Source organism: Stylophora pistillata, chromosome 11 (assembly GCF_964205215.1).
Source record: "Stylophora pistillata chromosome 11, jaStyPist1.2, whole genome shotgun sequence".
In the NCBI taxonomy this organism is placed as follows: domain Eukaryota; kingdom Metazoa; phylum Cnidaria; class Anthozoa; order Scleractinia; family Pocilloporidae; genus Stylophora; species Stylophora pistillata.
The window spans coordinates 24,608,081-24,631,808 of record NC_142529.1 but is presented as its reverse complement, the minus strand read 5'-3'; the positions used below and the strand labels follow the sequence as shown (position 1 = coordinate 24,631,808).

Here is a 23,728-nt window from a genome sequence, read left to right as displayed (position 1 = left end):
TCCGGGTTTTTGCCATAAGATCTTCGCCAAGATCTTATAATCAGCAAGCGTTGTCTTTTGAAAGATATTTAGGATAGCTTAAAATAGTACCTATAGCATGGCAGCGAATGGATATCATTCACTGCAATATCAAATAACAGACCGCGTGGTGAATGACTCAATCGTCCGGTGCTATTTTTAAGTATTTCTAAAAAGGATAATTAGCTTCAAATATAAGAATCTTTTCTTTTCTATTAATTCCATTGTCATATTAGTCTTATTAGCGCATGCAACCGTTAAAATCTATAATCAATGAAAATAGAAGAGGATGACTATCCTCTCCTACAATATATCAAAACACGAAGAGTCATTTCCCCAAATGACAGCAGACTCTTCACACAATGCGTCATAATGGGCAACACACGTCACGTGCCTAATAGCAGTGTTGGCAAAGAAAACGCAGGCGCATGGTACTCCGCCAAAGATAAAGAAAGTAATGCGAGAAGAGCGGAAAAGATTAGCTGAAAAATTTAGACCAATTTTTCAATTTTGTAACTCCGTTATCAATCATCCCTGTTTCCTCATTTTTATTTTCATCACTTCCACGCTTTTTACCCTAAAAACATAATATTGCAAGCTTTCCTTTGATGTAAACATAACTTTGAACGTTGCAAAAATAACTTAGTGGTGTGTCGTAGCTCCCTCTTGTTTTGGCAATTGTAGCTTCACCTTTTGGAGAAAAATCAGCTGAAAAGCTTGAGTACGAAGGCTTTCTTCCACCGAAACAATCCTTTGCTTTTATACGGTGTAGAACCTCATAAAAGAACATGAGAGGTGAGGTGTTCGCATTGAACTACGTTCTAGGTATCGTCCTGATGTGTTCAATTCACTTTTCGAACAATTAACGCTTCCATGTCTGTGCCATTGATAATTCTGGAAATTGCATAAATTCTTAGAGTAATATGTCGATATTATTTGTCCAATTGCTTTCTTCAAGATGCCCAAACCAGGCGTTCCCAGGTACATAACGGCAAGAAATATATCCCACAGGTTTCAAGGAAGCTCGCAAAGGATGGCATCTCTAAATTGTTAATATTTTTAAGCAAAAGACTTGGTTTTTTCATAATCGTAACTCTCAAGTGGTGGGCACGAACACACCAAGTGTTGGTCGCCGTATCTGTCGTCCACTCGTGAACACGTTGGCCAGAATTTTGCAGTTCCCTTTAACCAAGGCTGGCGAAACAAAGCACACAAAATGTCAACATGTGTTGCAAACTCTTCGCAGGTGATGGAAATAGAGAAGGGTAACCCTTTTCCTGTCCCCTCCCCCCAAACAACCCAGAAAATCTGAGACGCAGGCTAAGAGGTTACTTCAATCAGATTTAACAACAGAGAACTTGATAGCCGTCTGTTTATTCACGATTCAAGCGTCAACGCGTCTCTCTAAATTAACTCGTTCGACATTAGAATTCATATTCTCTACACTGTTCTCTTTCCATTTCCTATGATACAGACAATGAAAATGTATTTTTTCGACAATCAGGAGCTTGTTAAATCGGGGATCATTTCCTTTCTAACTTTGTAACATTCTTATAACCTTTACAAATGATTCAAAGGTGACTCTGTAAGGAGAAACTAGAAGTTTTAGAGGTGACAGGGATAAGTTCTCTCTCTCTTTTATGTTTACATCTTCGATGCCATAACTTGGTTGCGACAGTGACAAACAATTCCACTTGACACTAGTATTACAGCACGCTTCTGATCCACACACACAGTTTTCGTGGAAGCAAAGATGTGAAATAATTGACAGCGGGTCAAGATTGCGTGACAGCTGACTGCGCACAAAATTACTGAGGTGAGAAATGCTGCGGCACAAAGAAGCGTGACAAGTCACGGAGCAACCAAGTTTGCGTAAAGTATAGCGTCGAAAAATTTGCACGAAATGAAAGTAAAGTTGTAACAATTTAACTTTCTGTACTCACAGCGGGGAAGGCAGCGACTTCTCTACTGTAAGGCCTGTCCCATACATCTGCTGTGACTACATCCTGCGTATGAGGGGCATTCTGCAAACAATTGAAATTAAGATTATACCAATCGTTCTTCAAAGGAGCATCTTCACGAAAGAACTTGTCCGTGAATTGTTAAAAGACAAGTCAAGAAATCGTTCATAGTAGTTCGGCTCTCTTTCGACATCATGGAGGAAGAGCTCTACTTTTGTTTGATTTAATACAAGATGTACCTTTATTGGGTTATTCGCCTTATCTATCAGACCTTCTTCTACGAAACGGATTTCTTCGCGGATCACTGCAGGTTAAAAAAATACAAATTCTTTGTCATTATCCCATAAAAGTCAAATGAAAAAAACTATGAAGACATGGATAAAGAAAAGGAGTGACGGTCAAAAATAAGGAGAGGGACTCGGTTGGGGAGAGTGAATGTTCTCGCCCTTCCCTCGCCCCTAGTCCCTTACCATTCACTCTGACTCCAAATGAAACAATGCGTTCGGATAAAAGATTTCAAGTTTATATCGTTAACTCGCCCTAATAAGACGCCTGTACTGCAGGCTACTTCGGACGAACAGTAGTGAAATGGAAAGACTATCGCTATCTTGTAAAGTAAACTTGCCTCCCTATATGAGACGTCCAGAGGGGAGCTGGGAGGAAAACAGTAATAAAGGAAAGCAAAACTGGCCATGAATGTATTTCAAGGTCAAGTAGCCTCATCTGCTGACGAGTCGACTCTTTGGATGAAATAATTGATGACAAAACAGTGCTCCCAAAAGATTCATATTTACTTTAAAAAAATGCGTTGAATTTACTTACTTATGAGTGAATCGCAGAGTCGGTCCAGCTCAGCTTTGCTTTCGCTCTCTGTGGGCTCGATCATCAGGGCGGTGCTCACTGGCCAAGATACTGTGGGTGCATGAAAACCTGCAGTGAAATTGAAAAATTGAATAAACCTTGTTATCTCTATACAAAAGAGCAGTTTTAACACTGATTCGTAAAATGAAATAACTTCATCACCTTTGACCAATCACAGCGCCCTCAGTAAACTCTTTCACGACTTGGCATCCGTTACTAATTTTCCCGCGCTTTTTATCAGAGCCTCGTTTTAACACGCAACAAGCATAATGCTTCCCAGTATTATTGGTTCCTCTCAGGTTTGTGTTTTGGACGTGAAAGATGGTTTCATTTTTCCTTGGGTCTATTTGTTCATCGAAATAGTCGTCAAATGTCCTTACCATAATCCTGAAGCCTCTTAGCAATGTCAATTGCTTCGATACCAAATTTCTTAAAATCTTTGGCGTCAACAATAAACTCATGGGCACAATAACCTGGAATAAAAAAAAAGTTAAGAAACGTTTGAAAGTTACCGACAGTGAAACAAAGACCTTTTGGACACTTCTTTTCAGGGACACAAACTTAAGTTCCATTGACATTAGGCCTTCATGAAAGGACATATTTTTTCAGGGGACATTTTTTCCAGACCCGAGAGAGTTCCCTGAGGGAAAGACCCACAATATTTCCAATCCGCTATCCAAATCCAAAGCGACATTACCGTCTTTTCCGATGAACAGAACATCATAGTGATCCTTCAGTCTGGCGGCCATGTAGTTTGCGTTCAAGATAGCAATCTATAAAAAGAAAAAGACAAAAAAAAGTCACAAAAATGATAATCTACAGAGAGGACAATGTCATGCTATCCTAGTTGACGTTATTACAAACAAATTAAACCATGCCATAAGAAAACTGGTCCAACAGTACGTCATACTGATTACATGTAGATGGCTCCACTTTGAGGAAATATCTAATTCATTACTTGAAATTTTCTGAATAATAACAAAAAATAAAGAAATAAAGGGAAAAATGATTCTAACCTTAGTTGCATGTGCGAGTCCTTTGGGGCCCATAAGTTTGATGTACGACCAGGAGATGGGTAAAATAGCACTGGACCCATATGGAGCGGCTGAGATGACTCCAAATGGATGGGTACGTTCACCTCTGGAACTCTGAGGTGCAACGACGGGGTGGGAAGGCAAGAACGGAATCAGATGCTTTTTCCTGTGGATACATTTAATAAACGGTGAAACTTGGAAGCGAAAGTAATATTCACCCGGTTTAGTATCTTTAGAGGAGTTTATGGCCAACTCGATCAATGTGTTCCTCATTATCCGGTTTACTTTTCCATTATCTAGAATTTACAGATGAGCAAACTACGACAATCAACAGACAATCCCACTTAGAAAATACTTCCTCTGCAGACACTATACGGAGAGCTAGTTACTGCCATTTAAAAAAAATTCCAGAAGTCTTGATTCGTTTTGAGAAAAATCCAAGAATAGTGAGATCACTTACACTCCAATAGGTCCCATACCAGGTCCCCCACCCCCGTGGGGAATACAGAAGGTTTTGTGGAGATTGGTGTGCATAACATCTGCGCCGTAATCCGCTGGCCGGCAGATTCCAACCTAACACAACAAATGGTAGAAGTTAATTTCAAACACAGAAGATGCAAGGAGAAAAAAATAGCCTATCATGATCTAATATACATCTTGCCCCAATCGAACCAAGCCACCTTGTCGACTTGTACTCGTTCTCTAGCCGACGTTAATGCGTATTTGTTTCATCCCGTTGACACATTATTATGTTCATTTTGGCGTCTACGATCTGCCCTTCGACTAAGCTGAGAAAGCGCAGTAAATAAAGGAAGTTATTTAGACGAGATCCGGGGCTTCAAGCTCTTTTTCGTGGAAGCAAGTCAGGCAAGATGGGTCTCCCTGAGAAGTCAATCACAACTCAGGGTTTGTTCCATCTTCTGTTCAGAGGGAGTCAAAAATACAATAAAAAAATTATTACAAACAAACCTGAGCGTTCAAGTTTGCGCCATCGAGATAGACTTGTCCACCATGCTCATGTACCAAGTCACAAATGTCCCTATCAAATTTAAAACAACCAAGCTAGAAGAGGAATTCTCAATGGTGTCTAGAAGAGGGGTTGCAAAACTAATTTGTTGCAGCCGTCCCACTCTCCGTGATCTACTGTCCTACCCAACCCCTCTCCCCTGACCAGACCCACCCTCAAACTTACCCAATCAAGATAATAACCAGGAAGAAGATATATAATTGAGGGCAAACATAAATAGATTTCTCATTCCTAACTTAGTTCGGCAAATGTCCATTGTAACACTTTGCCACGGTTGTTAAACCCAACACTTCGAAAGTTTATGAATATGAAAATGGTCTGCACCTACCTGATTCCTTCTTCAAAGACTCCATTAGTTGAAGGATATGTTACCATGATGGCGGCTAAATCTTTGCTGTGCTTCTCAACCTGACAAGACATATTTGGAGTCAAAGCGTTAATCATTCGTATTAAACAAGGTTACTTAGAGACAATTCTTTCACTGCTCTGTTTCGCGAACATACACGATACATACAAGCCACTTCTTTAATATCAGTAATGATTCTGCTACAATAAATTCGAAATAAATTTATAACATAACCAAAGTAAAGCGCGCGCTCTGATTGGTCAATTTAGCGTCCCCCATTTGCCCATGGGTGTACGCTGCTGACTTGAGCAAATGCAAAGACTATTTTTGCGCGCGCGCTTGTTTTTTTCTGGTCACGTAAGATTTGTACAGGTAATCGCATGATTTCGAGTGCAATTTGGAATAAATAAGCACGAGTAAATTTTTTCAAAGACTAACAAAATTGCATGAGCCCGTAGGTCGAGTGCAATTTGTGGTCTTTGAAAAAATTTACAAGTGCTTATTTATTCCAAATTGCACGAGAAAATCATGCGATTATCTATTAATAATATACATGAAAAAAATACGAGGTAGCTTCTCATTACTACGCAGAAGAAAAGCGCGCGCATCACGTGCAAAAATAATTTATTCAAACCCTGCAAGTGACATTGACCTTGACATTGACCTTGACATTGACCAATCATTCTGACCAATCAGAATGTCTGGTTTGTTTCTTTCTTTGCACTGAATTAACTCTTCTGCACTGAGTTAACTCTCTTCTGCACTGAATTAACTGAAAACTGCTTTCATCTTAACCAATCAGAACTGAGAAATGTTTTCATGTTTATTATTGGTTACATAAAAGGGAACTCTTTAGCTACAATGTATCAGTGTTATGTTATAAAACAAATGGTAAACACCACAGCGTACACTATTTAGTTATGGATGCACTTGGGAGGTTTGCTAAGCACTTAAGAAGCCAGAGTCGCTCTCGGCTATCGCCTCGAGCGACTCTTACGCTTCTTTCGTGCTTAGCAACCTCCCGCGTGCATCCATAACTCAATAGCGTACGCTGTGGTGTTTACCATTTGTCAATACAAAGAAGCTGGATGAAATTTATTGCTATATTAAGTCAAGACTTGCGGGTATTTCCCAGCTTCCCACGGCGAGGTGCGTCAGTATGACCACTCGCGAGTAGATAAACCAAAATCGTCATTTCAAAGGTAAGTCGTCGGTTTTCTTCAATCTAAAAGGCCTCTTTCTCAAGCATGAACGAAAAACAACCACGAAGGAACACCAGACAACTTTGAGTCGTGAGACCAAAATTTACGGCGATGAAACCAGTCAATTGTTCAGTCTGAGTGAAAGAAACCCCAACTATCCTGCTTTTGTTTTCAACCCTTGTAATTCCTTTATAATTCTTCTTTTGTTAATTACGGGTATGATCTTAGTTTAGAGATTCTAAAACTAACGTTTCGAGCGTTAGCCCCTTTGTCAGAACAAAGCCCGACACGTCAGCTTTAGTAACTCTATACAGTGGTTTGCATTTGTTTACGGTGGTGAAGATAAAACCAAGTCATATTGCAATACCCCGACAGACACAGCATCATAACTTCCTTGGAAACTTAACCCCTTCATTCCTACGATCTCTGTATAATATTCATATAACAGTGCTAAAATGAAGCTTACTCTACATCAAATTCAAAATAAAGTACACCAGTTTCTCTCTAAATTATAACTGTGAATCTTTTAATTTGTTCTGCTTCATGACGATATTTCCACCAAAAGTTAAACCACCAACGTATCGCCGTCAGTGACATTCAATGTAACTTCTATAAACACACGAGACCATTGTCTCTTAAATCTTCTACCTGCATCCTCAAGTCACTCATGCTGACATTTCCGTTATCTTCAACTTTGACAACTTGCACTTGGTAACCAGCCATTTGAGCACTTGCAGGGTTTGTGCCATGTGCAGACACAGGGATAAGGCATACCTAAAGGGTACGATAGGAAGGATGTTATTATCAGCAGGAAGGCATCAGCTAAAAAGTGAGAAGGGGGGAGGGGAGGAATAGATTGTTTGGGTGTATATGTACGTACGGTGACCCACTCCAATATACTACTAATTCTCAATGAGACAACGAAGTAAGACCTCAGTATTCCTGATGGAAAATGCTGCTGTCTACTACACCTGTCTAGTGAGGAAAATTAAGATTATGATTTTTATTGCAAGTGCAACTTGTTTTTCAATGTTTCCTTGACTCTCTGTTAAATGCTCTTTAATTACAATGTAAAGTGTTGCATAATCACTGCTGCCCACACCCCTATAATTATGCACAAAATTCCATTTTGAATACATTTCTAAGTTTGCACTTCACATACAGTAAAGAATATTGTAAAATGTACAAATTAGGATCTCTTCTTTGGATTTTTTGGCAGTTATCTGTTGTTTAAATTGATTCCCACAGTTAGCATTATTCCATGTCCATTTTGGTGGCTGGCCTTGATGCAAACTCGATACAGGAAAGCTCAGGTGGTGAAGTATCAATGACAAATGTCCTACCTTTCTGTTCTCTTCTCCATTGTGCTCATGGTAAGCTCTGATGGCTCTCAGACCAGTGTACTCACCTTGTGCTCCACTGAAACAAACATTAGTCATTAGACAACATGAACTATACAAGGCACTGTGTGTAGTGCATGTGCTGTGTCTTGGTTGAACCCCAGACTGATCACATAAATTGTTACCAATGCATTCCTTTGACCTAACTTCTGTTGCACCCAAGAACCATGAACCCCTGAATATGTGTTAGGTCCAATCAAATGCAAGTTCAGGACACATAAGCAAACCACAGAAATGCAAGCCAGTTTGCCTTATTATGTTCGGGTTAATTTTCTTGCAATTGATTGCTTTGTTCTTCTAAATACAACAACATTCCAGAAATATTTTGAGTCTTGACAGTTGTCTGAGTTTCATCACTAAATTTTCTAAAATATATTCATTACATTCCTGGGCAGAAGCTAGTCTTGAGCACTACAAAGATTTCATTGTATTCCTCACGACCAGCATGAATCAGAATCATCGAAATAAATGTTCTTTCATACCTGTTTGATTGGAAACACACAGCATCAAAGCCAGTGATTTCACACAAATCTTTCTCCAGTTCTTCGTAGAGACGGCGATAACCTTGGGCTTGTTCCACAGGGGCATATGGATGGATGTCAGCAAACTTCGGCCAGGTGATAGGCTAGGTGAGATGAAAACCAACACTTGTAATGACTAACCTACACAAATTCTTACTAATGTGATTATCATAATTAAGCTTCCAGGAATACATGTTTTGCCACAAAATTAATGTAAATAAAGCCTTTAAGCCTAACTCCCAAGATCTGATGGTTAATTCTCCCCTCTAGCTGCTACACATTTCCTTGTAAATTAGTTATGAGAATTTGGTGTTAGATCAAGATAAGTGAAGAATCTGGTACAAATTCTACCAGATAAGTTTCACTATTCTTATTACCTGCTTGCTCTAATGTGTATGGATAACAAAGGAAGAAGTTACATATTTTACATATTACTGGTAATAACTTCTGGGACTTAGTGAGACCCAACATAAATCATTAATTATCATCAAAACAAGGGATACAATTTCATGTTTTGTAAAAAAGAACAAAAATTACCATCATTTCAGTTGTGGCATTAAGCTTCATTGTACAAGAACCCTAAAACAAACAAACAAACAAACAATCAAATAAAGTCTTTCAACAACTTAAAGCAGACTTCAGCCTTTATTTAACATAAACTCTCAAAAATAATTATGAAAAGAAACCTCCATGAAAAACACATTGAGGTAAAGAAACATTACATACCAAAGGAATCATAGAGTGGCACAAGGAAATGTCTTTGTTTTCCAAAAGCTTCATGTATCGAACAATGTTTGTCTCGGAGTGATAACTGTTAAAAACAGGGTGAGTCAAGTAGTCACTCAATCTTTTGTATGTGCTGTTAAGAATACTTTTTTCTGGTACTTCATCCATATTGGCTGCTAAAGATTCCTGAAAACAAAGACAGAGAAAAGCATTTAAGGTAATAAAAAGGCCTTTAACATGTTAATGTTCATTAAGTCCACACCAGCAAGGAGTAGATAGAATTAACCCTTTTTACCCTAACATCAGTATGCATATTCTCCATAGAAAATCTCTATACATTTCCCAAAGTGTTGACAAGGAGAATTTACACACCAATCAAGAACCTCTCTAGTTGGTGATAATTGCCTTTATTCTTATGACCTTTACATTTGATTCAAGGCAGACAGTGTAAGGAGAAATTAGAAGCTGGTCACTCTTGAAGGCTAAAGCTTTAATAAGGTACTGTTCAATTGCTGGATTTATTGCCCCTCTCAACTAACTGGCTGTAATTCTAGATCACTGATTTATTAACAAGCACATGTGGTGGAACTTACTCATGAATTCTTTTTGTCCATAGCAAGGATAGAGGATAATTACTTTTTTTTTTTGAAAAAGAAAGGATCCCGGTACAACCCAACAGTGTATTTTCAAATCCCGCCCAAAAAAGAAGAAAAAAAATTACACTTAACTGACCTCTCAGGGATTAGTCTTGGACACCCAAAAACCCAAAACCTCCTCTTTCTCCTTTTCCTACCTACCCCCTCTGCCCCACCCCTTCCCCCCCTCAAAAAAATTGAGGACATCTGTTCTTATCTGACAGGAAAAATCCAATACAATATCTTTGTTCAAGGTACATAAAACAGCTTAGTGGATCATTTTGGTTGGTAATTACAGAATTGTGCTCATCTATGAACTGCCCATGACAGACCAGACTCCCTGAAACAACAGTTCTCTGGGAAAAGAGGTTTGACCATTTGTAGTATACTTACAACTGAACTGTCACAGCCAAACACCCACAAAAGATCAACCAAGTCCTTTTCTTTGACTGTCTCATCCAATGATACACCAACCTACCAGGAAAACATATTTAATATTTAATCAATTACACCCTTCTGAAATTTCAGTGTAGAACCATGAATTATCCGCATAAACCCATGTTACTTACAGCTTTGTCATCAAACACTCTCAGATTAATTTGTCGTTGGTTAGCTCTCTCAAGAATGTCAGAGACGTCTCCAATGCCAGATGTCACCTAACAAGAAAACGGATACGAAAAAAGGTTTTAATCCTCTCACTAGTATCATATCTTTATGATACATTTTAGACAAAAAGGTAACAGCTAACAAAGGTTGAAGCTTACCTTTAAAGTGTCAAAGAAGAGATCATTCTCTACATGGTGTCCAGCACGTTTCAACCCTAATATTTCAAAATCAGACATACTCAACTATCACTGATTGCAAGGGACAAATTCTTTAAGGGTGAATTTTATCAGGAGAACTGAATATATACAAATTTAACTATAAAAATCTAAGAAAATACTCAATTGATACCTTCTGCTAACAAGAGAGTTGCATTATGCATCCGTCTGGCTATGCTTTTCAATCCCTTTGGCCCATGGTAGACTGCATACATTGCTGACATATTGGCAAGAAGGGCCTATAAAGAAAAGCAGATTTTTTTTTAATCATTATTCTGAAGGATAAAAATTGGACTTCTGAAGTGGTGTCTTATAACAATGTGCGACTGATATTTAAGGGTATTATTATTCACTTGAGTGGAGTGATACCACGAGGTGAGAAGTGCAATGTACTTAAATATGTTCGTAGACTAGTAAATTAGTAGTATGACTCTATCATACCTGAGCTGTACAAATATTGCTGGTAGCTTTCTCTCTTCTGATGTGTTGTTCACGTGTTTGAAGTGCCAATCGATAACATGTTTTCCCCTGTGAATCTCTACAAAACAATTAAATTGTATGTGACATCAGTGTTCAATTAATGAATGCTGATCCAGACATTCTGACAAAGTCATCCAATATATCTTTCAACTGAAGTCTTTTTAAAATAGCACTGTACTGTCAAGCACTATGTTGGTGACAAATGAAGAGCAGGAACCCCTAACAAAATGATTTTTTTTACCTGGTTACACCAACCACTCTTCCAGGCATCATTCTATTTAAGTTTCCTTTGTTGCGCACAGCAAAGAAGCCTGCATGAGGTCCACCATAACCTGAATAAAGAAAGTTAAAAAAAAAGGAAAAGCCTCGTATTCAGATGGCTACCACATGTGTTTTGATCTATTGGACTAGAAAGGAAAAAAAATGCCTGAAGTAATGAGCTATTTGTCCTCTCCTTTTGAGGAGGCAGTGTGGCCGAGTGGTTAGAGTGTCGGACTTGCAATCTGCCGCTCCCAGGTTCAAGTCCCACCCTGACCACTGGATCTGTTTCACGGTATCCCCGAGTTCAGATCCTTGGCCACGCTTGTAAATAGCCAACTGATTTGCCTCGGGCCGGTTGGGGTTCTTAATGATGTTATGTTCAATTTAGACCATTTGTTTCATTTGTTTGCAAGGACCACAATGGAAACTACTGGTTCACCAGTAATTGTGTAATCCTATAAAAAGACTTTTTTTTTTTTTTTCCTTTCTTGCTACAGTATTACTAACAGCAAAATTGCTTGTTTATAATGACATTTACAGTGTAACTTCCCCCAAAAAAATTTTTCTCTAGTTAAAATAAGTAAGAAAAGAAACAAATCAAAATTGAAAATTAATATCAAAATAGTCAATGAGATGATCATGTGTTCTGTGGAAACGAAACTTACAGCTTTAACAGAGACATATTCAGTAACTCACCAAGGGGTACACCAAATCTTTGTGTGGATCCTATGGCAATATCGCAACCAAATTCCCCTGGAGGCCTTAGAATTGTGAGGGCAAGAAGATCTGTAGCACACACTGCTAATGCCTAAAGGGAGTCAATTACAAAGTTTAAGTCTGCTTTCAAGACTGACTTGCAAAGTTTCCACAGCCTACTTACTACACTGCAGTACATGTATTTGTGGCACAAACCAACTTGTGGTTTTGCTGCTTTCCCCGTACAGGAATTGTTAGTCTAGTGCAAGAAACTCACCAGTGCATGTCAAATTTATTTACCCTTTACACTCTAATGTCACTGCGTACATTCCCTGTATTGTTCTCTTAATATTTCCTGACAAGGAGAATTTGTTCAATTTCTTTAGTTTATAGAGATCATTTCCACTTAATTCTTGTTACCTTACTGTTAAGGATTGCTCAGGTGCCTATAGGTAAGGAAATGTGTATTGTAGGAGTTTCAGTTGGAAATGTGGAAGTCAAAAAATAGTACAAGGTAAAATGTGAATATATAAATGTGAAATAAAAGGAGAATATTCTCTGTCTGTCAGTGAATAAAAGAAATACCATAGGTCATCCAAACTCTTAGTGAACAGATCAGTTAGGTAGTTAGAGACTAAGGTATTTGTTTGCCACATTTTTCAGGGAACATTGATCCTTGCAATGATCATGGTTTGAACCAGGCCCTTTGGATCTAAGGTTCTGAGCAACAAAAGTCACCAATTATTCTCCCACTGCCTAGCTGGCCTGGGGTGCAAGTTGGACACATGAATACAAATTGTACATCACGACATTTGATGCACCTTAACATCATGAGCTTTTTCCACCAGTTCAGAGAAATCATCAATATTGCCACTGCTGTCTGGATATTGGAAGAGTACTCCACTGACATCCTTATTGGAAAAGTCAAATGATTCTTTGTCACCAATGATTATTTGTAAACCTTCCCCATCAGGACCTAGGGTGCTAGAGGAAGGGACAAAAAAAGTAATCATTTAATCTAACAAAATATTTGAAAAGTATTGTCACTGGTTTAAAATTCCACAAGATTTGAGGAGGTGGTTGTTGTTGAATGGTTGAAGCTGATTTTCATTTTAATTGACAATAATTGTTATGTGATTTTGTAGTCTGATTGTCTGTGTGAGAAAAGCCTCTGAGAAGGACTGTTTTAGGTAGTATTGACTGCTGTTTCAACAACATGAGCAATTCGGAGAACCTGTTATCAAAGTCGAGTGAAGAGTTATTTTCAGTTGAGTGTATTAAGTCCTGTTTGTGTAAATAACTGATTGGTCAGTTTAGATGAGTTACTGCCAATTGGACTTGAGTGGCATAAATTAGTCATGATTGATCAGTTTTGATCCATATGTACTGTCATTTAAGCTGCCAGTGAAACCTTTCTATGACACTAACCAAAGAAGCTTAAAATTTGATGAGAAATAAACAAATTTAGAATTACATTTCTAGCTAATTAAAGAATAAATATATTTAATAAATCACTTGGACTAACCTTGCTCTAGTCTGCACAACGGAAATAGTCTGAGGATGACAATTCTTATCCACAAAAAACTTAGGCTTCTTGTTATGCCTAAAGCACAAAAGAGCACATGCAGGTTCTCATATGTAATTTATAAGAGAGCATAGCTTATGTCAATCAAATAATACAATCTTCTACTTGCGTGAGACCCAATGGCAGTCAAACAGCTGGAAATTATCTGGGGTTTTCAAAGCAACCTCACAGTGAAGGGGGTTAATGTGCCCTCCCACTACATAGGATGCTAGTCTATCACCCTTTATGAAATGAAATGAAATTTTGTCCAGTTTATTTGACAGTTTGCTGGTTGTAATGCTAATACTGTGTGGTAGTTAAAGTACTGTTCAAAATTAAGTTGACTGCCTGTCCCTAAAAACTAGATCCTTGATCTGGAGGTTGAGGTTGAATTTCAAGAGGTTTAAGTCAAGGTTTAAGATGCTGAAACAGGAAATAAAGAAATCTTCACACCATCACTTTTTTGCAAAAGCAATTTTCATTTTTGTCTAATTCAACAGATAAAATCTATACACCATTTGAATTGCTGATACAGCTATTAATTAAAAACTTCTCTTGAACTGATTCTTATGTTTGTCAAAAACGTTGCAAATTATTCCTTTTGACTTTGTCAAATAGGGAAAAAATTGCAAAAGTTGGATATACGGGTCCAAAGAAATTGGTATCCACAAAGATCATAATCGAGGCTTATAGCCCATTTTATTATCATTGTTAATCTGGTTTGATGAATGTGGGATACAAGCTTCCTCATGTACTACACAAAGTACTGAAATGTAATTGAAGATGAAACAAAAATCTGTCTCTTAACTAAAAATCATTGAGAAAAAAAAAAAAAAAAAAAAACAGACATTGGTAGTTACCTGTAACAAAGTGCCATAGCCTCTGCAGCAGCCGTTGCTTCATCCAGTAGTGATGCATTGGCAATATCCAGCCCTGTGAGGTCACTGACCACTGTCTGGAAATTCAACAGGGACTCCAATCTTCCTTGAGCCAGTTCAGGTTGGTATGGGGTATACGATGTGTACCTTCAGGAGTCAAGGTTTACAAACTAATGACATATGAAAATCCAGCTATTGAATAATAACAGGGGCTGAACATTTAAGAGTTCTCTAATTATCCTCCTCATTTCCCATTTAAATACAAAAAAGGAAAAAAAATGCCAATTGTTAGAGTGTTTTAACAAAAGAAAATTAGATGGAAATGTGTCCAGGAATTCATAATTTAAATGAATTCTGTTGACTGACTTTTAATTTGCTTCAGTAACTATATTACATGTACAACTGAACGTGCAAAGCGATTCAATTCGTGCAAAAGTATTTGTTTAAACAACAACAAACATATGAAACAAAAAGTATTTGTTTAATTAGCTCGTAACATATTTATGCTAATTTAGTGTTACCCCTTGCCACAAACTTTATTTTTATTTCTCCTTGACAATGGCGTCATGATGACACCGAAATGTCGGTTTTTATTGCTAGTTTTTGCTAGTCTTTGCATTTCTAAATCTTTAATGATAACTGTAGATGTAGCATTTTATTTGTAATCATTATGGTAATAGGACCAAGTGAATCCAGTACAGTCCGTAATCATACCTGTACAAGTGATTAAACAAAATCAGATGCCCCCAAAGCAGGAGTCTAATTTGTCAATCTAAGCATGCCAAATTAACTGCAGTTTGTGTGATGAAATATTAATTCCAAGATAAAAAAAAAAACATACCAGCCAGGATTTTCCAAAATATTTCTCAAGATTGTAGTTGGTACGTGACAGTTATGGTATCCCATGCCAATATATGACCTCCAGATCTGATTGTGTTTTGCTAATTGTCGTAACTTCTCCAAGAGATCTGGTTCACCTGAATAGCAGTACCAGAACAGAATTAATATCAAGTTGTGGCAAGCACTTTAAGGGAGCTAGGCCTCGCAGTTTTGTACTATTGGATTCATGACATGACTGCTAGTTCTAATTAAAAAAGAAAAAAAAAAAAAAGGAATTTTTAAGGTTTGCCATTCAGTAGATGAGCTAGGGCTAAATTTTTTTCCAGGGTGTACAGACAGGATTAATTAGAGGGGGACCTAATTAAAAAACTAGTTGAGAGACATTTCATTCTGATACATCATTTTTCATCTCAACTGCTACACAGCTCAAATGAATACTTCATTCTAAATGAGCTTGATTTGATTACAAACCTACAATTTTAGAAATAGTAACTAATACAAGTTTTCAAGTAAAGGTGTTTTTAGTACTGTTAACCAACCTAGATGACCAAACTATGGTACGACCCCTTAATATTTTCACAGTGTTTTTACTTGAAATGGGCAGGGTTTAGGCAGGGGCAAATTGGAAACCCCAAGCCTTTAATGAGGTCTTTTAGAAGGTTTGCAATAGTTCTATCCAAAAAAGATCACCATTTCTTGAATTTTCAAGAAATGGTGTTAGAATCTGGTATATTAGCTTGTCTTGTGAAGTGCACCAGCTATCAAAATACAATTGTGAGAGTAAAATTCATGATTTCCTCCTCCAGAGACTCGAAAAATGACGATTATATTGATTTGTCTACTTTAATAGCACAACTATAAGACCCTAGCTTGTTCTGTTTTCTTGCCGTATCTTAAATATATTAAATTAAATGTGGTTGTAATTTGTCTAGAATTTTGAATCTCTTCCTCTGTAAATCTTTTTATTTTATATTATACGTATTAAATACTGCCCGCCTCGGCTAGCCTTTGCTAACTGCGGGCAGTGCATATTTTTTGCAATATTGTAATATATCATTAAACTGTCATTAAACTGTCCAAGATTCCATTTTGATGGTTCTGTACATTGCATTGAACAATGGATGCCATTCACAACAGACTTAGAAGTATGTTCTCTTTCTAGCCGTTTTAAATATATGCACGCTTTATTGACTTCTACTTTTCCAAAAAATTATCTTGTTGACTTTGAGATTCTCAGCAAATTTTGCATGTCTGCATGGCATTAAAAATTATGATGAGAATAAGTCACACAAAGAGTGAACAAAATAAAATACATGAATGTGTGGAAATAAATGAAAATTTAAAAAAATATTCCGTCCAACTCTGTTTGCCTCAACTCATATTACGAATTAAGAACTTGACGTTCATAATCTATTTTTACACTATCAACAAAAATTTGCCAAAAGAGCTTGCGTGTTGCGGTTTCACGGACTAAATTAGCGATGTATTCCCTTTTTTTGCACGAAAGCCTTCAATATTAATTTCTTCGCTGCGCTTTATTAATTTCTGTCCGTCCCTATTTCTGTCTCTTGAGAATTCGTTGGGTTTAGACGTATCTAGCTAAGGCAGAAAAAAAATTCAAAAACATTTTGATGACAATCCTTCCGCACCAAACAATTCAGGGTTGCAAATGGTCACACGCCGTGACCAAATCGCCTCTGTTGACATTGGCGTGACGAACAAACTGCGAACCAAATCGTATAAGTTTCATTTTAACTGCGTCAAAATTTAATTTGATCTCCGACGAGAAAAGTTAGTAAGTCCATCGCGGATATAACACCACAGTGACCGTTTTCCTCGACGTAATACTCATTTTTATTTTACAAAGTGTCAAGATTTGCATGGGCAAGTCCAGAATTTTACTTTCACGTGAGTTAATTTGAGTAAAAACGGAAAGACAACGCGCCCAATATTTCACGACAACCGTACAATAACGACAATAACGTTTTATGAGATATCTTTTAACAAGATGTGGCATACAGTAGTTTGGTAGGGAATGTTAGGGAATCTTTAGAAAAACAGTTCACGACTTGAATAATTGAAGCACAAAAAAACAAATCGACATCGCGGTATTTTACGCGAAACTTGCCTGCATGTGGTCGTATTACTTACTTAGAGCTTCGTCCATTTCAAGGGTTCTGGTGTATTTAATTGCGGATGGCAAAGTTTTGTCGATCAGCTCATCTATGTTCTGAAAAATATTGTTAAGTGTTAAACACTGAACTTCGTTATCTTAATAAACACCACAGTAATTATGCTCCAGGCGAAAGAGAAAAAAACGCCGGCGCGAAACTGCTTTTGTGGTATTTCTACCTGTAAGTTGAGTGTTCGAAGCATCTCTTTTTCCTCCTCGGCATCGGGTCCTATGTGTCGACGACAAAATGCATCTGAAGATGGAGCAATCTCGCTTAAACTGAATTTCTGAATTGAACTTGAAGAACATCGCGCCACCATCAGCGAAGCTTTGATCGTTCTACCCGTAGACTTCGCAGTAAAATCACTGTCGATTGCCTTCCATAAACTGCTCGCATACAAACGCTTTCCCGCGCGAAAAGCTGTTCGGTACATGATTCAAAGTAAGATTTTGAAAAACACAAATCAATTTTGAAAGGCTCCTCGGTTTTGTTACATACGTGAAGTAGCCTTGGGCAACTGAGGTTGTCCTTAGCCAGAAATGAACCTCTTACGACGCGAATTCTGGTTATGGGAGCCATCGACAAATATGGAAAGTGCATTTCTGCAAATATGGACATGGCTTCCGCGACATGAATTCATCATGCACGAAAACAAAGGACGGAATTTACACACACTAGCTCTTCAAAAGCACGTGTGCAAAGGTTCTTCGGATCGTCAAGTACTTAATGAAGACTGTTTAATTTCGAGATAAACACTTCTAGGGTAAATATGCCGTCTAATTGAATGTTTCCCTCTAAATGTTCGCGCGAGTTCTCTCGAGAACCAGAAACACGGGGAAAATCTTCGAAAGAGAATGGACAAGATATATATGTATATAACAATTCATATTCAAATGCCCTTTTGAGGCGGATAGATTTGGGTCAACAATTTCACGTAGCGAAGTAAATTAAATCGATTAATTCTCCTGCTCTAGCGTGATCAGCGAGACAAAAAAATTAGCTTAATTGCTCCGCATTTGCGCAGTACGTGAAAAAAGATAAGATTGAAGAGAAAAATCAGCACGCAATCTGAAGTTCAGGGTTCTAAGGACATGATGAAAACTAAGAACCATCAGGAGATTTTTCTTTGTCTTACGCGTGTGACAAGATGAATGAGGGTCCCTTAAACCGCTTTGCAAGACATAGTCACGTAAAAATATATGGCCTTAATTCCCACGCATTACAACTGAATAATATAATATCCATAAATCTCTTTCACGTCCACCTTTAAAAAAAAAAATCGTTCACGTGGACATGAAAATATCTTTTTATCTTCGATCACAGTTTACGAATAAAAAAGGTAAAATCACGATTCACGGGAAAAAAATCAACCATGCTTCAGGTAAAAAGTAATATATAGATTTAGCCAAGCCTAAATTAGCAGAGCTCCCAAGTTCGTAATATTAATGATAACATAACAGATGTACATTTACCAAGACTCACCTGAGTCACCCCTCCCTTCGTTTTGATAGTCTCCCCTACGCTACCCATGCAATCTGAGGGCACATAGGTACATATTGTACGCTCGGTCAGTCACGTGACAACCAAACGAAAAGAGGTTGACCATATTCCATGGGTATGGGGCTCTGTCCTACACACGCAAAGCGCGCGTGGGAGCCTCGATATAAATGACATGCTCCTTTATAAACAAGCCCTTCAGCATTGCCTTTACCCCCACCCCTCCCCCCAACACCACCACTGAAAAATATGCTTCATGAGGCACTAACACTGGGAAAGCTTGGCATGTAATACAGTGAGGACAAGTTTAGCTTAAACTTCCTAGGCACTCTATAGTCTGCAATGACAGCTGCTGACTTAGGCCATGACTGTGTAATTTTCCATCAAAGGAATGTGTGGTTTTGTAAGAAAAGTTTTGGTGCTTGCTTTGCTTAAACTGTTTATGGGGATTTTCAATTTTTATCGGTAAACTAAAGAAACTGACGAATGATTAGTATTGGGATGTATGATTTTTTTTTTTGATCTGGTCAGTTTTGTCAATTGAAGAATACTGGTAGTAATGTTTTAGGTGCAATCTGGTACCCTAAAACATTGTTTTTTAAAGTAGGAGAAAAGCACAAAATGTACTTCTTTATTACATTTTCATGTCATGGCAAACATCAAAATTACATTATTTACAAAATTTCATAAGAAAACTCAGTATGTCTGAACAATATGGTACTAGGTATGCATTGATTGCTTTTTATCAATGAAAGAAAATTCAAGTTTTCACTAGCATACACAGTGTCTCACCAGAACTAAGAGTTGCTGGTCAATTACTGACTGTAATAAGAGCCAGGCATTTCGTATGACTGTTGAACTGCAACAGTCGCACAAGATACAATTTTTTCATGAAAATTGTTTGGCATGAGCCATCAACTTTCCAAAGGTCTCAGACTACTGGTAGTCCAAACTCTGTTAGCTAGTCTTGCCAGTTGATACAAACACAGCAGTTAAGTTTTCATAAGAATGAATGTTGATTAAAAGAAAAGGTTACACTTTGGAGCCCTAAGCCATACTACAGAAGGTAAAGCATCTCCCTCCATTTCTTCATTCTCAGGTCGACAAAGTAATCCCAAAAACTGCTGCATGATCCTTTTTTTTTTATTTTTTTTTTTAAACTTAACTGCTACCTGATATTCAGTGTTCAGTAACAGCTGATTTGCAAGATCAGTCACAAAGATTAGTCCAAGGTACCTACACATGAAAAGAAAAGTAAACAAACAAACTATAAGTGACCTGAATGGTGAGACAAGATATGTTTTATTGACATTGATTTAAGAAAACTTGAAACAAGGTATGTACAGTTAAGAGCACTTTTTGAGTTCTGGAAAAATAAATTTTTTTCAGAATGTTCTATCAACTATTATTGTTAATTTTAGCAGTTGATGTACAGTCAGTTGGTTGCTAGTGTTCCATAAAAAAAAAAATCCAGTAAACCACTTAGCTTATAAACTTTTAATAAATTAAGTCATATTGTGTAAGTGCTCAAAACGTCAGCTTTTGTAATCATTACGGTGGCCAATTTACCATTTCAACTTTGTTGATATATCCAAATTATTGTGTAAGTGCTGATGCACATTTTATAGAAGTTGTGGGAAAAAAGTTAGATTTATGCTTTTCAGGAAAACACATGCTCAGCTATTACTTTAGACGAGAATACATGCAGAGACAAAATCTTCAAATAACTAAGAAAAATGGGAAATTTAAAATGCAAAGGAGAGAGTAAAAGAAATTTTGTATACTCACCCTCAAGAAATGCCATTTCTTCATTTTCATCAACCACAGTATCTGTAAAAGGTTATGTAAAAATGCTTTCTTAGCATCAAAGGAATCTTTCTGTGTGTTTCCATTCTCTCATTTAAAAAAACACGTCTTCATCAGCTCAAATTATTGTCTACATCAACCCTCTATATACTGCCTAACATATCCTTGCATATCTACTGCGAGGATCGTGCATCATATGTATATCCTTGCACATTAGACAACAGAATTTTGTGTTAAATCAACATAACACTTGCTAGCTGATTATTATATCTGTTCTCAGAACCTGTTGCAGGATAACATATCAGAATTACAATGAGAAGATACATGTCAATCACTTCTGTGAACTAGAGGGTTATTTTTAATCATTTCTTGTGTACTCTTACCTAGGTCCTTTTTCTGTATTGTTTTTCTCTTTCCCATAATTGTTCTTTTGTATGCTTCTTTGGCAACATGATCAACAAACAGTTCCTATAATGTTGAAAGTGTCAAAATAATTTAAAACCATGACATCGAAGAGATACTTGGTTAAAAATTTGTGTCCAGTTTTTGTTATGTACATGTTAAAGTTTTTAAAAACGTCTTTTTGTCTGATGTAAGGTTGAACCTTTATTCAAACCTACAACATTGTAGTGAGCAACATGTATTTTGGTCTAAAGAAGGGTAGGGGTTTGGCAAAAACTGATGCTACTCACCCTACCCACGGTTTTAACAGCTTCCCCCCTCCACCCCCACACAAACACCAACTCAGGCTTAATTCCTTCCACCATCTGTGCAAGATTTCTTTCCAAATCACACCTACAGTTTAACAAATTTCTGCACATGATGGTTATCATCAGCCTCATTTTAGCACCAATAGGGAAGTGTGTACATCATGGTTGCAAATGAATGGTGCAGTAGGTAGTTCAGTTTAAATACGTTATGCCTACAGTCTTCTTGAAGGACTCCATTCGATCATAACACCATCATTCACTGTATACATTATTTCGGCAACCACGTGTTAAACAGAGATCGAGATCCCTGAAAACCAAGCGTTAATCAGAACCTCGCACCTACAAGGTCGACTCTAAGCCGACTTAAACTAAAGTGAACTAACACGAAGGTGCGAAAAGACACTAACGGCGGCTCTCGTAAGAAGAAATACAGACTCTCTGTTGGCCAAATGAAGGTCTGGGTCGATCTTCATCATGTTGCGAATTCTAGTCTGAGGAAACTGTGTCATTCTCGTTCGCTGATCTTCATCCTGGATCGCTGGATTTTCTTCAAGTTGCGAGCCAACTTCTGTAATGTCCGCTGAGGGCTCCTCTGTTTCCGCCATGTTGAATAATATGAAGTCGGCGGGAAAAGTAGGGCCGTCTCCAGTCTACGCGCTCCTAGAGAGAGGCGTGTAGGAGGGCGTTGCGTAGGCGGACCAAAGGGCAGACCAATTAGGTTAACAGTTGATCGACGACGGAAAGTTTCAATTGATTTTACCATTTCCGGTCGAAAGGTGTCGCCTTTAGAAACGTATAACTCTGGCTAAGAATCGTAAGTTGAACCGGAGTACACTTGAGAAATAGGAGACTTATTCATCATTCAGGTTCTGAACTAATTACAATGAATAAATAGATTAAAATATTTATATGGTACCTACTCCACTAATTGTTCACGGCGTTTTACATTTAGATTATTAAAAAGCTAAAAGAATGGAAAGAACGGAAAAAAATTATAGGAATAAACTAAGTTAAAATTCTAAGATAATTAAACATATTTTTCATCTAAAAAGTAAAAGTTTAAAAGAAACTTGTTTAAAACGAAACGTTTTAAAACGTTTTTTAAAATTGTCTTTTGAAGAACTAGACCTTAGTTCGAGTGGGATCGAGTTTCATTTCATTTCATTTTCATGTATTTATTCGCACTATTTCAAGAGGGTACAGTAGAGATTGCTATAGATTACAAAAGTCAGAATATATAAGAACAGTAAATTACATGAATAATCTAAAGTAAAATGTGCACAGTGCCCAAAGGAGCGTAAGCTTTCGAGTTGGCCACTGTCACGCGTGAAATTAACTAGTGTATCTTAACATTTACACAAGACTTACTTTACTTTAATTCTATATTTACACTAACCAAGGTATTTATACACTATTAATATTGTAAACAAAGGGAAAAGAGAAATATGTAAATAAATAAATAAATAAAAATTAAGTTAAGAGAAGGAAGAAGATAGAAAAATTAGAAATAAAAAGAAAGAATGAGAAATAAAAAAAAAAATGAGAAATAAAAGAAAGAATGAGGTCTTTGTGCCGCTATTTCAAGCGTTGTTTGAAAAACAGTGGAACATAATTTTCAACTTAAAATTACAGTGCCGTAGAGTCTTCTCTTCAGTCGAGTGCCACATTGATTTGACAATGAGCACTCCCTCCTTTTCGGCGAGGTCCGTCGCGCGAGTCCAAAAGAATCAATCGAGGCGAGTACACCGCGGGAGCTCCACGTCGATAACTCGATTATGGGTCAAACTATCGAAGGAGGGAGTTAGGCCCCATTTATCTAGTCTTAGTACCCAAGACAACGCTCCCTCCGTGACAACTCTACGAAGCGTTGATATGAAATTTGACATCTGCTAACCATCGTTCAGCCGGGCCAGCTGATATATTCTGTGGTGCACCCAGGGGGGTACAGTTTTAATCGTGGGAATTTCAGTCGAGTTGTTTCGGTATGTTACTGGTAGCGTCATTTTGTAAATATCCTTTTCGGTCTCGAGAGTAGCAAACAGCTTTGACCATTCACGACATAATGTGTACTGACACAACTTATCAACTTGTCTTAGTGGTTATGTGAGGAGTCGCATACTGGTCTTTCTAGTCAATCAGCACGATTCTGTTTCTTTAGACAGTTCGACAAGTGCATGTAAATTTAAAAAGTATCTACTAATAAAGAAATAAGCAAGTCAAAAGGTAAATATCGGGAATTCGAATTCGAGTCGATGAACAACCGAATTGGG

At 37.5% G+C, this 23,728-nt stretch overlaps 2 protein-coding genes across 2 annotated transcripts; both read right to left on the bottom strand.

The window, feature by feature from the left end:
- Positions 1 to 211: 211 nt before the first annotated feature.
- Positions 212 to 18,289, bottom strand: LOC111345123 (glycine dehydrogenase (decarboxylating), mitochondrial-like). The gene is made up of 28 exons (XM_022952400.2): positions 17,624 to 18,289; positions 17,423 to 17,501; positions 15,273 to 15,408; positions 14,414 to 14,578; positions 13,515 to 13,592; positions 12,811 to 12,973; positions 11,990 to 12,101; positions 11,274 to 11,364; positions 10,994 to 11,090; positions 10,686 to 10,791; positions 10,496 to 10,551; positions 10,301 to 10,387; positions 10,125 to 10,205; positions 9,097 to 9,282; positions 8,908 to 8,949; positions 8,332 to 8,474; positions 7,793 to 7,868; positions 7,098 to 7,223; positions 5,230 to 5,309; positions 4,844 to 4,913; positions 4,335 to 4,447; positions 3,857 to 4,040; positions 3,538 to 3,613; positions 3,221 to 3,313; positions 2,802 to 2,909; positions 2,219 to 2,283; positions 1,962 to 2,042; positions 212 to 1,212 (listed from the first exon to the last, which is right to left on the bottom strand). The coding sequence occupies exons 1-28, from the start codon at positions 17,876 to 17,878 to the stop codon at positions 1,078 to 1,080; spliced, it is 3,084 nt and encodes a 1,027-aa protein (XP_022808135.2). The 5' UTR covers positions 17,879 to 18,289; the 3' UTR covers positions 212 to 1,077.
- Positions 18,290 to 19,533: 1,244 nt separating this feature from the next.
- Positions 19,534 to 22,093, bottom strand: LOC111345125 (DNA polymerase epsilon subunit 4). The gene is made up of 4 exons (XM_022952402.2): positions 21,866 to 22,093; positions 21,132 to 21,216; positions 20,731 to 20,772; positions 19,534 to 20,178 (listed from the first exon to the last, which is right to left on the bottom strand). The coding sequence occupies exons 1-4, from the start codon at positions 22,061 to 22,063 to the stop codon at positions 20,165 to 20,167; spliced, it is 339 nt and encodes a 112-aa protein (XP_022808137.1). The 5' UTR covers positions 22,064 to 22,093; the 3' UTR covers positions 19,534 to 20,164.
- Positions 22,094 to 23,728: the final 1,635 nt, after the last annotated feature.